The 15,601-nt window shown below is 42.9% G+C and overlaps 1 protein-coding gene across 1 annotated transcript in view; it reads right to left on the bottom strand.

Annotated features, from left to right (window-relative positions):
* The window catches only part of myo10 (myosin X), a 115,350-nt gene that overhangs the window by 67,761 nt on the left and 31,988 nt on the right, over window positions 1–15,601 (bottom strand). The window contains exons 2-3 of the mRNA XM_061043660.1: window positions 12,868–12,966; window positions 1,354–1,512 (exon numbers count right to left, since the gene is read on the bottom strand). Coding sequence (XP_060899643.1) covers window positions 1,354–1,512; window positions 12,868–12,966 — 258 coding nt within the window. The remainder of the gene's footprint in view (window positions 1–1,353; window positions 1,513–12,867; window positions 12,967–15,601) is intronic.

Here is a 15,601-nt window from a genome sequence, read left to right on the forward strand (position 1 = left end):
GGGTCACATTAGAAGATTAAGTTTCATGTCACTTTGAACGATGGCTGTCTTTCTCGGCTTCCTCCAACGACGGCCAGTTTGTCCGTCCCCATGAAACAAAAATAAAGTCCCCTTCATTCTGTTGCAGCAGATCTCTATTCTGAGCTCCTTGTGGCTCAGACATGATGAATGCAAACGGTCGTTTTAGAAGCTGCTATTCTTTGATACGCGGGGTTTAACCTTTCTCTCAGTCTGAGCTAAAAGGAGGGCTCAGGAAAAACCCCTGGTTCCTCTTCAGAGTTAAAGTTCAGGGGCTTTTATTCAAATAACACGACCTCCTTTAGTTCACAATGAAGCGTTAATCAAACATGTAACATTCTCTCTCAAAACCACCATGGACAACCTGCTGCGTCTGAACACGTGTTTCCAGTACACCGTGTATTACACTCAAACAAGTTAAACATACCTTTCAATCACCCCCCCCCCCCCCCCCAACATGTTTTTCACACCAGTGAACCTGGAGCTCAGCCTTCAGTGTCGTCTGCTTTTAATAAGTCAGAGAAAGAAGAGACAAACCTTTTCTGACAGCGTTTATCCACAGGGAGCATCGCTGCAAAAACTCCACGTTTATTCAAGATCAGCTTATCTTGTGCTGACAATGGACGGATGCTTAGTTCAAAGGTCGAGTCAGCTAGTTTTAGAAAACCAAAGGCAATGTATTTGATTTATTTTCAAGCTCTGAATCACTAGAAAGTAGAAGTAAACACATACATGAAGCTGAAATGGCTGAAATTTAACACTGAAAGAAACTACACTGCAAAAACTCAGATCTAAGCGAAGTGTGTTTGTCAAAGATATGAGATGACTAGGAATGTCAAATTATTACATTTTTTAATCACGATTAACAGCATGTTTGAAATTCAATTGTTTTCGCATGTAAAAATAAAAAATGTGAGGCTTTTATTTTGAAAGTGTGTACTGTCTTAAGATCAGAGTATTTTACTTGCTGTGTGCTTTTATTTTTAAATCAATTTAGACCCTTCCTGTAGAGTGAAGGTGAGGACATGAAGTTAAGCACAGAAACAGGAAGTGGTTATGGATCCCAAACTGAGGTCAAACAGCTCTTCCGCTCTTATGTAACGAGTGAGCAGCATCAGTCCTTCATGAGACGTGAAGCAAAGCTTTAAAGAGGAGGCGGAGTTCCCTGACAGACGGAGCCGTCAACAGAAACACTGACACATGCAGGTAGATACACTCGGCTGCCTTTTCCTTTAGTTTGTGGTTTGATGATGTTGTGCTGAGCGTCTCAAACACAGCAAACAATAATGTCATTCTAAAGAGAAATCAGCAGCACTGAAAACCGTTCAAACTCACATAGATGTGTCTCTGCTGGTAGCGCAGGAAGAGGTTGTGCATGATGGCGCCGTCGTGGAGGTCCTCGAGCGTCGCCATGTCCTCCACCCCTCTGATGCTGCTGTGGTGCATGGCCTGCACCTTCTGTCGGGTGAGGGCATTCTGCTTGTAGGTGTACACCTGGGTGAGAAAAAAAGGAAAACAAAGACATGTGAGCCTATAATAAAAATCACTCACATGAGTCAAAGCTGATAAGAGGAAAAACAAATCCTTCCTCTTGAGTCATGCACGGTTTGAAACCTGTTTTCTGATGTATCGTGTAACAGACGTAATGATTTACATAACCAGGAAGCTAACATTACCAGTTTCCTGATGTTGTTGGGTTTTCTTTTGCATGTAAATACAAGAGAACAATCTGATGGCCGTTTTGGACGCCCCTCGGTTTGTCAGATATGAGAGCAGTTATCAGGTCAACAGGTGTTGCAGCGATGGAAGCGGGCAAGAGAAGTGGTTCAGATAGAAGTGATTGTACCCGACCTAAAAAGCCTCTGCATGTTTCTAATAAGCTCCACGAGCAGAAACGTGCTCAAACTAGGATCAATATTGGAGATGCTTTTGAAAAATGGAGAGAGGTTAGAACACAGAAAGGTTTACAGACCCATGCAGAGCTGGATAAACACTGAAGCTTCAGAGTCCACCACATGGTGACCTGAGTGAGCATCGACTCTAGAGAGGAGGGGGGGGGGGGGAGACAGCTCTCTATGATGTTTAGAATTTAGACTGCAGTACCTATTTTAAACACTAGGTGTCAGAGTTACATACTGCTCCTTTAATCGATCCTAACCTTTCCATGAAAATATTCTGTAAATCCCATTTGCCCAACGCTTAAGGATGATTTATTTCCCACAAGGTAAAAGGCTTTAAAAGCTCAGGACGACATCCAACCAGCAGAACAGTTTCCTGCAGAGTTGTTTACAGTGCAGTCGGTGCGTGTCGACTTCCTCCTTCAGTCGGCTCTGGTTGTGGCTCATTTGCTCGCCGGTTTTAAGGCCAGAGGTCGACATGAGACCACAAGTATTACATCCTCGTGTTTAGATTCAGTTTGCTCCATTTGGTTTGTTCACGACGGAGTGAGCTGAGCCAGATAAAAGCAGCAAGACTTTTCATGAATGGAAATGAATACTATTAATGTGGCATCTCATGTATAAGGAAGTGATTTTGATTCAGTGAGAAGGCTCTACACGACGGACAACTATGACAGAGGAAATGGAAGAAAGTAACACATCTATGATGATGTCTCTGGCCTACACCATGAGCCACTCCAGCTTTCACATTTCAGGGTTTAAGCTGAATACCAACCAACATCCTCATGGATAATTAAAGTCTCATGGTTCAACTTGTCAGGTTGGATAAACGGAAATATGTAGAATATAAGTCCAGTAAACTCATATCTCTGGTTAATTCTCACATGATTTTTAAAAACAGTCTTTGACGGAGATTCACCTCAAAGGAACAACCATATTTACTAAAGTTGCAGATCTCAAAGACATCTATAGCCATCTTTGAAAAGACGTTTAATCAATGACCATTTGAAGGCGTTGATTGAACTTCCCCCCTCTGGCTGTTGGTATGTTTTTGTAACATTGATTATATCCTGTGGGCAGACTGTTAACCTTCCTCTTCATGTCTAAAAAACAACTCCCTCCTCTCAGCTCATATTTCACTCCACCTTGCACACAGGTGAGGTGACATACGGCAGACACTGACAGCGGAGGTAAATACGACCCTGATCTGGTAAAATGAAACGGGAGCAGACGTCTGCTTATCATCTGTGTCCGAGGACAAGGCTGAACAGCTTCCAAAGACTAAACTCTGTGGCGTATGTTTGTCCTTTAATGACGAGACAAAACAACAGATAACAGATTTGGAACACTTTTGTACTGATACAGCAGAGAATAAATATCTGTGACGCTATGTCATGACACTGAAATGATTCCTTTTATAATGCAGACTATCCCTAATCTTAATTTATCCACTTGTATTTCATTTAGCGATAGTCTACTCACCCAGAAAGTCCTTCAGTACCACACTATCTAAAGTTGGCAAATTCTCTGGGAGATCATCATGACGGATTTGCATTTAAGGTGTATCACTAAGTTTTTAGACACAGAGCGTCATTACTTTTTTTTCAGAGTTTTAAAGAAACCCTGAAGGGAAGAAGGAGAAAAGTTCAGCTTGATCCTTAATAACTTTAGTGAGATACTCTCATGAGTGTCTGCGCTTTTTCTATCATTGATGTTCCTCGTTTTCCTGCGACGTAAAGAAGGGATTCACCTGCAGGACAAAATGTGAAATCTCAGGAACGTTCCCCTGGATCTCACAAAAGATTTTCTGGATCGATCTACATTTTCCTCCTCTCCATGTCTCTCTGTGGACTCTGTAGAGTTTCTTATCAGCTCAAGCTTGAGTGAAAAAACCGAAGAGGCTTCCCTGTTAACATCAGTCAGTCATTCAGATATCAGTCTAACCTGAGACATATTTCTATATTCTTTTTTTCACATGTCTAAAAAGTACTTAGTACAAGTTGACTGACACGAGAAGGAGAAGATTCTGTTGAAGGGACTTTCTCTGCTGTTGAATAAAACAACCAGAGAAAAATAAACCAGAAAAGTAGAAATGTCTTTAAAAATCTTCTGTCCAAGTTTTTCCTGCATGCTGAAGAGTTTTCAGTCAGTGTTTTTCTAAGCCTTCAGACAAGTGTAAAGACTGAGGTCACGTCTATGAGGAGAACAAATTCAAGACAAAACATTTGACAACAGTCTCAATATTAACACCATTATCAAGTAGAGAGGACAGTTTATCTTGTGCAATGTGTCTAATGGTAACAGATGAGATATAAAAGGGTCCAGAATAATCTTTAGACATGAGAGATACTCAAAAGGTTAGCTTGTAAAAAATTAAAAATCATGTTCCTCTCGTTCACAAGTCAGAGATCAGAACTTCCAGTATTTAGCCGTGTACTTATTCTGAGTAATCAAAATATGATGAAATGTTCTTGTCCTGTATTTGACCCTTCCCTACTCGTATCAAAAGGCGTGCCCCAGGGTTCAGTGTTTGGACCACCATTATTTAGCATGCATGTGAATAACGTTTCTGATTAATCAAACACATCGTTCACTTTTATGCAGATGATGCTCTTATATATTTCCCCCTTTTCAGTTGCAGCTCCTCAAATACTGATGCCTCCTGTATTGTTCAAATCAATTTAACTCAACTTTAATTTAAATGTTGTTACATGCAGAAAAGTCCAAATTCATATCTGTCTCACAAAACCATGTATTTTTACTATTAAAATTTGATGAATGCAACAACAGTGGCTCTAGAGGATCAGATTTGGAGTGTTAAAATGCAAGAATATCATATACTCCAAAACACAACAAGATTATCATCAACGCCTCCTGCAGAGATTTCTCCTTAAAAGAGTGACATACAAGCCGACACTTGAGACCTCAGGGTAGTCTAGTCAAATAAAGAAAGCACCAGTGAGGTTAATTAAGAGAGGACCCCAAATTATCAGCGCTCTGCAGGAGGTCTGCTGCCAACAGAAGGATGCACAGAGACCACTGAGAGGGGGGGGTCCTCTCACTATAATGATCTGACCTCCAGCGTCACAGAGGTTCAACAGAGGACTATCAAATATCTCAGCAGACAGACCAAACCTCAAAGAGAGTAACTCTTTAGCCTTAAGTTAGACAGAAGATTTTCCGACTATTCATGGCTTCTCTGCAGTAGCTGGTATTCACATCCTGTTATTTTTTTTGGCATGTTTTTACACCGTCATACTTTAACCATGCTGGCTTCTGGATGTAAGCAGGAAAGCAGCCGCATCAAATGCTGTTTCAGCCTTTTCCAAAAACAGAATCACCACAAAGAATATTCAGTAGCACACACAAAGCAACAGGTTGCCCATGACTGTTAAAAGCAATACGATGTCTGCCAATGAGCCTTTGTCACAGCTGTATTTACATTCAGGTTTTCAAGACCAACCGAGAGGCGATTTTTCCTTTTCAGGGGATCATTCAAATAGACTTAGCCCTCAAAAGGATCCAGTGTTACAGAGTCAAACCAAAGAAACATTGGAAGGAATAGATACAACAAGCCTAAATAGGCCGATCTCATTTGGTGTTTGTACTTAAAGACCCATAAAGACGGCCTTGGGCTGCGGTAGGGGAGATGGATGCGTCAAACCACTCAGAAGTTTCTCCAAGGTGAGAAGGTTTAAGTCCAATCAGTGTAACAAAACAACCGTATGATGTGTTCTTTACCATTATCTGGACTTATTTTTGCTTAAACCTAACCAACAGTTTGTCACCGTCAGCAACAAAGCGTTTGCATCATAGACCGTATAAAACATGGACGTAGCCTCAGTGACGTCACCATTCTGAAGCGCAACGATGGCAGTTGCCATGTTGGATATGCTGTTTAAAAACAAACTTTTGGTCAACCTAGTAACAGACAAAGAGATGAGGGCCTTAAGCCTTCTGGAAAACAGGGAATATACGCTCGCCTGAGAATTACTCTCAGCTCGCCCGAAATTATGTAAATTCATGCAAACATTTCTTTGCCTAATCAAATGAAACGAGTTGTAAAAAATACACCCCAGTACGGTGTGTGCCAATAATGAAATGAGCTATTGATACCAAATCCAGTTTTGAAACAGGTTGTAAACATTTTTATTTCTTCTGTAAGAATGGACATTTTAATATGGGTGTGTATGGGACTTTTGGGGCTTCTGCAGCTAGCCTCAAGTGGACACTCGAGGAACTGCAGGTTTTTTGCACTTTAACAGCAGAGGTTGCTGCTCAGTCAGCATTTGACAACTTAGTTTAAGAATGTGTTGGTGATTTGTAACTTTGTCTGAGGATATATTCACATGATTTGTACAAGATAAACAAAATGAAGTTTCAAGCTAACCTTTAACACTGTTTAAGTTCTGGCGCCTTTTTCCATATCTAATAGTCTGGTTCATGAACACACACACACACACACACACACACACACACAAGCAGCAAGAGAGAGACCTCTGGGTTTGTGTCCAGTTGTCCGTTGAACTGCTGTCACTGAACAGCTCAGGGCGACTCTTCCTAAAGAAAGCAGGCCTCTGTCTGAGGAGTCAATCACATCCGACCCCCGACACAACAACCCCCCCGACACACACACACACACACACACAAAGTATCCTACCAGGCCTCATTCCCCACATTCCTGCTGCAGTGACGCTTCAGGGAAGCTGAACGTCACAAAGACGTCTCTCAGGCGAATGTAACATGATCAAGTTAAACTTGAAGGAAAACTAGTTAAGGGCACCCTGCCTGAACATCATCACATTAGAGTTTTCTGTACGTGTTCTGTTGCACTAATGTGAACGGGCCTTTAAGAAATGAGCCACACAGGTTCCATTGTTTCACAGAGCAAACTCTTCAAACTTGCTAAAAGAAGACACTTAAAGATGACTGACTTGTTTGACAGGTTCAATGTAAACACTGTTTACAGTCAACAGTCAGATGTGCAGTCCGTCCTGAAGTCCTGAAGAGGACAGTTAGTTACTGTAAACACACTTCAGACGAGCATTTTAATGCCTCTTTAAACTAACCCTTACTAACATGCCTGAAAAGCACATCACATAAGCATACTGTACTGGTTCACCTAACTGTTTCAATAAGCCCAACATACAGAGGCTGGAGTCCTCTTCACAGGGGTCGTCGGTTTGAATACGACCTTGGCCCTTTTGCTGCTTGTCAACCACTACTCTCTCCTCCCAACCCTTCCTGTCACTCATCAGCTGCCCTATCTAATGACGCCAAAGAGGCCCGAAACATAACTTTAGAACAAACTAACAGAAAACAATCAATGAGCCAATGCCATGATGGCTGCTAAGACCCTTCTGAGAGTAAAAGTTAGAAGGCATCGTTTCCTAAAGAGTCTAACCCAACCCTGGAGATTTGTAACTGAAATACGGCCAGCCATGTTTCCCAAACTCTCCAAAACATAGGAGGATTGTGGACGCTTGTTATAAACATAACGCGTTCTGAAACATCAAAGTAGTAGCGACGACTGTGCCGTAGTTTCTTCAAAGGTGTCAGATGGCCTTACAGTAAGAACTGGTAGCAGGCAAGCCACTTTCTTTCACAAGAAAATGGGAAAAACTATTTCTTCATTAGCGAGGGTTTGTGCAGATTTTAGGCCGTAGAATTATCTTCACCTGTGCAGACGACCAGAGAAGCCTGGTCGATGTAACACTAATTGTAGTATTGGAGAATTATAGTATCAGCCTGATGAAGAGCTTGGCCGGCCTTCATTCTGGTTGCAGCTCTCACTGATTTCAGCTCACCACTGCACCTCTCGTTTGTTTGATTGTTGTTGTTAACATTGAGCCTACTGTTCTGAATATAACTCGCTGCATTGCTAGTCCTTGTTACGAGTTCCAGATCCGGTCTAGGCCAATGGTTGGTTTACATTTAGGAGCATTCATACACACTCACATTGGGATGTTTTTCTGTTGGATACACTAGGTCAGGGTGTTAGTCCAACTGTTGTTTGGTTAGTTTTGAGATGATAGTTTTTGCTTTGTTTCACTTTGGAAAGGTTAGGTTGAACTTTAGTTTGGAGTCCACTTTTTGTTCTGTCTTCATTGTTTTGGTCAGCACCCTTAGGCTCTTTCATTACAGTACACCTGAACTTTCCTCTTTAACTTTATTTGTTATAAATAACTTTAATTTTCCAAAACCATCAGGGTTTATGTTCCCTCCCTTTTCGACCCACGAGCTGGCTGGAAACAGGACTGTACAAACCAAAACCAGGAAACACAGGCGCTCTGTGGACGCTCTATGGACGCTATCAGTCTCCCACCTTCTTTTCATCGTGGACAGTATCCTAAGCGGTACAGTGTCCTCCCAGCAGGCCTCCATAGGGGAGCGCTTTGGCCTAATTAGGTTTCTAACAAGTCCAGTTGTCTTTGTAAAGATGAGGAGGGTCCACGCCGTGATAACAAAGCCATGGGGCCCGGGCGCTAAGCCTATAGCGACAGATGCTAACTGGGGTAAATCTCTGTGAAACAAAGCCATTAGACAGCATCAGTGAGGGGGGGGGGGGGGGTTCAGGCTCTGTTCCTGGATCAGTCAGGATAAAGTTTGTTGTTCTTACTTACATGGATCAGAAAAACAAATGTTCAGCCAATTAGACGACTCTGAACCAGAAAACATTTAAAGATAATTAACTAATGGGTTTTTTCCAGTAGCTCATATAACACTGTAGAGATCTGAAGATCGTATTTCCATTTACTGACATGTTAGTTGGGAGTAAAATTTAAATATTTTCATAAAAGAATACCACCATATGTCAGGTAACAAGCACTTCATTGTTTCTGAAGTACACTATAGTATGTTTAGTATCAACTTTGACCCATTTACAATTGGCTTTGGACCACATGTCTGTTTGGTTTGAGAGATTTGAACTCAGGCCTCAGAAGTGGTTTGAGCCATTCATTTTCTCTTACTGCAACCCAAGTGGACTCTGCCGGTCTTACTACTAAGTCAAACAAACTTCTGCAAAATGATCGGCCCAGGCCCTTGTTCTCAGGGTCCAATATTATTTTACGGGTTTGCTTTTGGTTTGAAGACTTTAAAAATGATTCTAAAGACAAAAAAAGCTGGAATGTGAAGAAGGAAAAGCAAACCGATTTGACCAATATACGAGCTGGCTTATGATTAAGGTTGTCAATATTTTAAACACTTGAATACTACACCTTACCACCACACATGTTAAGTGCTGCAATCCTCTGGGCAAAACTTTGGACTTTTTAAACTTTAACTTAGTTACATATGCTATCAAGCTGGAATCATCCATCTTACTCTTTTTGTTTTGGCTCAGAATTGAAAGCTCACAATGAAATCCAGGCAGGTTGAAATTCTCTCAGGTGTCTCAGCAGCTCTAAAAGTGGAAAGTCTGCACAGCTAATTGCTTCAATACGTTTAATAACCACTCTGACTTTCATGGCAGCAATCAGTTTGTCAGAGCAGCAGAAATGAAACTCTTCATTTTGTGTTATTAGAGGTGAAAGCTGAGCCCTCGCACCCCCCTCACTGCCCCTCACTCTGTCTGTCAGAGAGCTGAACAGGTAACCCTCGTCCGCCTCAGGCCCCCCCCCCCAATCTCCCACATATCATCATCATCAAAAGCAGCAGCTGCTCTTTGAATCACCATTCATCTCCTGCTGCATTGTCCTGCAGTCAGCTCAGGAGGAGGAGACTGTCTGCGCCGTCGAAAACACTGAAACCCGAGCAAGACGAGAGAAACCCTGCGACCTCCAACGATAGCTCGACTCACGCTCACTGTACATGAACATTAAAGCCCAAGTTCTCTTAAAACTGCAGCGACATAAGCACCTACAACAAAACAACAGTTTCTACAGGTGAGCCACATATTTCAATGATTCTGCACATTAAAGGGAAGAATTGCGACTTTTTCATACGAGCTGCTTATTTGGGATACATTTTATTTTTCATAATGTGAAGCCTGTGTCGCTAAGAAAACCCTTATAGTGATACAAACACATCAAGAGCAAGCGGCAACCTCTGCTGTTGAAAAATGAAACCAATACAGAAATGCACCAAACTGCAGTTCCTCAAGTGTCCACTTGAGGCTGTCTCCACAAGACAAGAAACCCCATTAGGTCCCGAGATAAGAAGCTGTTTTTACAGCAGAAATAAACCTGTTTACAGCCTGGTTCAATGATTGGTTTGGGTCTCTTAGGCTCTTCTCTATAATGGTAAAAACTCTACGAGGGTTTACATTTGTTACTGCTAACTTGTGTCTACGAGTGATGCATAAATCTCATAATTAGGGGCGTGGCTTAGTTGACTGACAGGTGTGCACGCTGTAGCTGTAAGCCAGGAGGCTTAAGGCTCGCATCAGCTCCACCTCTCTGTCTGTTTCTAACATTTGATCCAAAGTAAGGTGGAGGTAGCATTTCCAATATGGCCACCGCCACCGTTCAGCTTCAAAATGCCTCTTCAGAAACCAGTGAGTGACATCACTGAGACTGCGTCCATGTTTTCTACAGTCTCATAGAAATGAACCTGATGATACTTACAAACTCAGACATACTGTACATCAAGGGGAAACTACTGGTGATGTGAAGCACACACACATACACACACACACACACACACACACACACACACACAGACACACACACACACACACACACACACACACACACACACACACACACACAGACACACACTCACACACACACACACACACACACACACACACACACTCTGTCTCTCTGTAGTGGGTGGGGTTCGTAGTTGTCGTCTTCTGTGATTGGTCGGCCCCTACTTTCCTCACAAAGACTAACATCTGCTCTGAACTGAACAGGTGACATTCATCTCAAGTGACACACAACAGACGGCTGGTACACAGACGCACACACACACACACACACACACACACACACACACACACACAGTCGCTAACACTTATTATTTTTAAAGCTCTCAAACAGATTGGGAGAAACATTCTTCTGCTGCGGTTATTTAAAAACTACGAGCTCAGCAGATAAAAGCTTCCTCTGCATAAAATAAACATGTTAAATATAGCAGGATGTACACAACTCTTTTTATATTTTCCTGATTATTCCACAAACTAACCGGAGATTTGCGGTGCCTAAACGTGAGCCTGCTAACCAGAGAGCAGAGGGTCATTAGCTCCAGCGAGCCGCAGCTCTGACTGAGTCTCTGAGTTTGCAGAAACCAGGAGATAAGAATGTCTTAATCTGCCTCTAAATCTTAAGGACAATACGCCGGCTCAACATGAGCCTAAATCCCTCAGCGCTCACATTTACAGAGCGTCTTCTGGCAGTGACCCTCTGCTGCTCACCGTCGACACAGGGAGGCTTTGTCAGCGCTGTCAGCACAGGAGGGGCAGAGGAGATGAAATCACCCCCCCCCCCCAAAACAGTTCACTCAGGGGATTGCTAGTTGGCTTTTTAAGGCTTCTCATGAAGTGAAGAAACTGTGGAAGTTTGTATTTAACTTCTCTTAAGCTCAGACAAAAGGTGGGAGAGTACTCGCACATATTTTTCATACATTAGTGCATCCTGAAATCTTTCAAATCTCCCCAGAAAACCGTCATAATTAAGATAAATGAACAAAAAATATGATGTCAAAACACACAGAAAGAGTTAGACTCTGTTGTGTTAAACGTTAACTCGATAAAGTCAGGACAAAGACTCGTTAAATGTCCTGTTTTTAAGCAGCCTTAACTAAATTTGGCTTCTTTGGTCCAGCTTCATATTAAAGGTTTCACATCAGCAAATCAGCAGAAAGCAGCATTTTTAGTGAAGAAGCTGTAAAAAAAAAAAATGAATACATATTCTCTTCTGTTTGGTGTAAAGTTGTCCAAAGTTTTGATTCTTTCTGATACACCGTGTTTTAAAACGTTATCATCTCTGTTATTTCAAGCTTTAAAAAGAAACAACTAAAGATCTTCAGTTATATTTCTAACTTAAAGTGTGTATTGTCATAGTCAAGACCACACTAACCAAGACCAAGACATACACGAGACCAGAGTGCTCCGAGACCGAGACATTTAGGGATCAGGACCGAGTCAAGACCAAGACCAAGACCAAGACCAAGACCAAGACCAAGACCAAGGCAGAAGGAGGCAGAGTCAAGACCATAAATATCTCTGAATAATCGTAACCGGGGGATAAAAATCAAATTATAAATGAATTGAAGTTATTTGTTCTTTTAGAAAGAGGAGTTTTCATTCTAATCTAAAAAATAGCCTCTCAGTTGTGGTCTTGATCAGTCATGAGTTGAAATCCAGAGTCCGCCCAGATCGAGACAAAGCGGGGTAGAAATGCTTTAGATTCTGAGACCTTCAAAAAGACAGATTTTGCGTCCTACAACACGACGTGTGTTGAAGAAGTTGTAAAACCAGCTGACAGCAGAGCCCTGTTGGTCTTTCTACAGACTGAAGGTATCATATATAACGCTGAGGTGTGTTGGAACGACATGATGGTGCTCTGTCTGATCCCTTTAATGTTTGGAGTCAAAGCAGAGCTTCAAAAGCCAAAGACTCACACCGTGTGAAGAAACACACGTCTACGTTCCCTCGTGACTCTCTGCAGTCAGATCAACTCCTTAAGTCACTTTGACCCCTCATAGAGGAGAAAACCGAAATATGACTAAATGTTAGATGTCAAATCCAGCCTTTGAAGGGACTCCTGTTAATTCTTCTAACCGACCCTAAACATCCATTCATAAAACCCAATGTGACCTCTGACCTTCACCTCGTCTGCATCCAAAGTTTTCACAACACACGGATCAAAGAGATAACACAGAATCACTCAGGGTTCAGTACGGGGTTCAGGGCATTTTAAGCCTTGTTTTTCTCAGGAGAACTTCCCCTGGTGGTTCTGTTTCTGTGGAGACGTGACCCGTGCTAAAGAAACAGTGTTGTTCTTACCTGTCCGAAGTCCGTGGCGAAGACGACGACCCCTCCAGAGCACGAGGACACGGTGCTGGGGAGGTACTGCTCATCCTCCCGTAGCCACACACGGTCACCCTGCAGCAAGAGAAAAATAACCAATTATTACACTCATCAAGACCTACAAGAGATACTTTCAACTTTAAACTGCAGATCAGGGGCGCGGGTTTAGCTCAGTGGTTAAATCACACGCCCCATTTAGCGCCACAAGTTGAAGCCCCACGCTCGATTCCCAACATCGGTCATCCCCAACCTTCTTGTATCTCTCTACTGTTTTCTATGAAGGCATGAAAAGCCCCAAAAAAATCATCAAAAAGAACAAACAGTAGAACCAAATACAGCAGGCTGCAGCAAGAGGCAACCAGTCAGTTACTTTACAACAAGTGAATCTGTTTGCATGTTCTCAGTGTCTGACATTATAATTCAGGAGTGATTCAACGAGTGTCCGGTCTTTATAACGATGAAAAACCACAAACACTGAATAAAAAACGACTCCTGCGATCTACCAGGTGACAGCAGGAAGGAAATGGGACTGGAAGGTCACTTAATGCTAATGTCTGTCGTGTGCTTACTGCAACATAAGATGCATCATCCCAATCTGTGGTTACCATGGCATCACCATGGTACCAGCCTTTTCTCTGACCAATAGGAGCGCTGTGGAACTGTGCAGTGTTGGGTTTCTGAAATCTGTTTCTTGCAGGAGCCACACAGGAGGCCAATAAAGCTGCATGTTTATTGATGCTTCTTTTAGTGAGCGACAGAGAAAACACTTTTATATACCTGCTGACCTGTCGACTTTACTGCCCCAGGTTGCTACAGGGTCCCCCCCCCGCCCTCTGCCCCCCCCCCACCTCCTCTCGGCTGACAGCTGGATTTTTAATCACCACTGTTTCCTCGCTCTGCTGAGTTTGTGGAGAATTAATGAAGAATGTGAGGAATCTGAGACTACACATCGTGTTTGGAGGTTTGAAACTTCATCTGCTGTTCAGAAAAAAAGCTTTTGTGTTCCCTTTTCTGTGATTAAGACACTGTCGGCCAAACATTCATTAATGGAGCCGCGATTGAACATGCATCCATACATTTTATTTACTCCCTTGATGTATTTTTAGTTCTTTTCAGACGAGCCGTATAAAGCTCAGCTCACATCACGTCTTTCTACATTCACATTGAATTTCCCTCTGGATCAATAAAGTATCTATCTATGGATTCTGCGACGACGGCGTCACATTGTTGTGCCAGTCTGTGAATTCACATGGCACAGTGAGAGCTCCAGTCAGACACGTACATGAAACCGTCACTCCTCTGTAACTACCTCTGAAGACAAGGCCACCGGCTGTTATTTTCATCACAATTTGTCGGTTTTTAAACTTTAATTTATGATGTTGAGTAAGGAAAGTAACGCTGCCCCATCCGAAGAAAAAAAAGCAAGTAAACCCCGGAGAAATCTGAGGAACAGGCAAGGCGATTGCGAGGGTGAAAGATGGCGGCTCAGCTGAAGGCTTCTCTTCTCAGTTCGTACGGGAAGTTACTGAGAGCGTCGGCAGGATTTTAGAGGAGAAGCCGGTGCTGCTGCAACCCACGTTTGGGTCCCAATCCACCAGTTCAGAACCCATGATCGGGCATTTTTAAAAACTGGATACATTTTTTAACCGGGCTAATGAATGCAGAAAAGGTCCATTAAACGTGTAACTCAGATCTCGGAGCTGGGAATGACGTCACACCTGAGTTAACCGCGTTCCAGTTGAGATTTTGGCAACAAGTCTGGCCTCCAGGAGAGCCTTTGTTTTGGTGGCTATACCAGGCGATAACATCAAACTAAGTGACAATAACATGACATTTCCTCAGATAGAAAGTGCAGAATACCCGTGATAAGAAAACAAAACATTAGGCTAATCCCTGTAGCATGCCATGCTACTATTCCCACTAGTGAGGTCATTTCAGACTCTTTCTGTTTGATTTGTAACTTTGTAACCCTGAAGAATGAAGATAAACAAGTTGTAATCTTGAAAAAAAAAAAACGAGCAGAAAGATCTCGTTATCACAGGAAAATGGAGTTAATAAAATGTGTCCACTTCGGGCTTCCATAGAAGTCTGAGCAAACTACGTTCCAGATAAAACATCAGGCGAGGAGTAATAAACCCTGCAGATCTCTTCCTGTTCAGATACATCTGAGCTGAAGAACAGAAGGACCCTCGCACTCCATCCCCTCCTAATCGCATAGCCACATGCTGCCGGCGTTCATTAGCGTGACATGCTAATGCTAATGGGAAAAACAAACGCTGCACTTTCAAAAGAGAAGCCCCTCCTCTTTTTTTGTACAAGTCATATGAAGGACCTTTGACCTAAAAGCCCCCTCGTTCTGACAGAGTCGTACCGGAGCGGCGGAGAGAGGGGCACCTGGCTGGGGGGGGGCGGGGGGGGAAGTTAACGGATGAATGGATGGGACACGCACACACACACACACGCACACACACACACACACACACACACACACACACACACACACACACACACACACACACACACACACACACACACACACACACACACACACACACACACACACACACACACACACACACACACACACACACACACACACACACACACACACACACACACAGGCTGAGGGTAAAGCTCAGGTCTGCAGTGTCAGCAGTGGATCAGAGGGGAGCTGTGTGTTGTTCTAAACCCCCCCCCGTCCGTCCGTACG

Source organism: Labrus mixtus, chromosome 8, assembly GCF_963584025.1.
Source record: "Labrus mixtus chromosome 8, fLabMix1.1, whole genome shotgun sequence".
Classification (NCBI taxonomy): domain Eukaryota; kingdom Metazoa; phylum Chordata; class Actinopteri; order Labriformes; family Labridae; genus Labrus; species Labrus mixtus.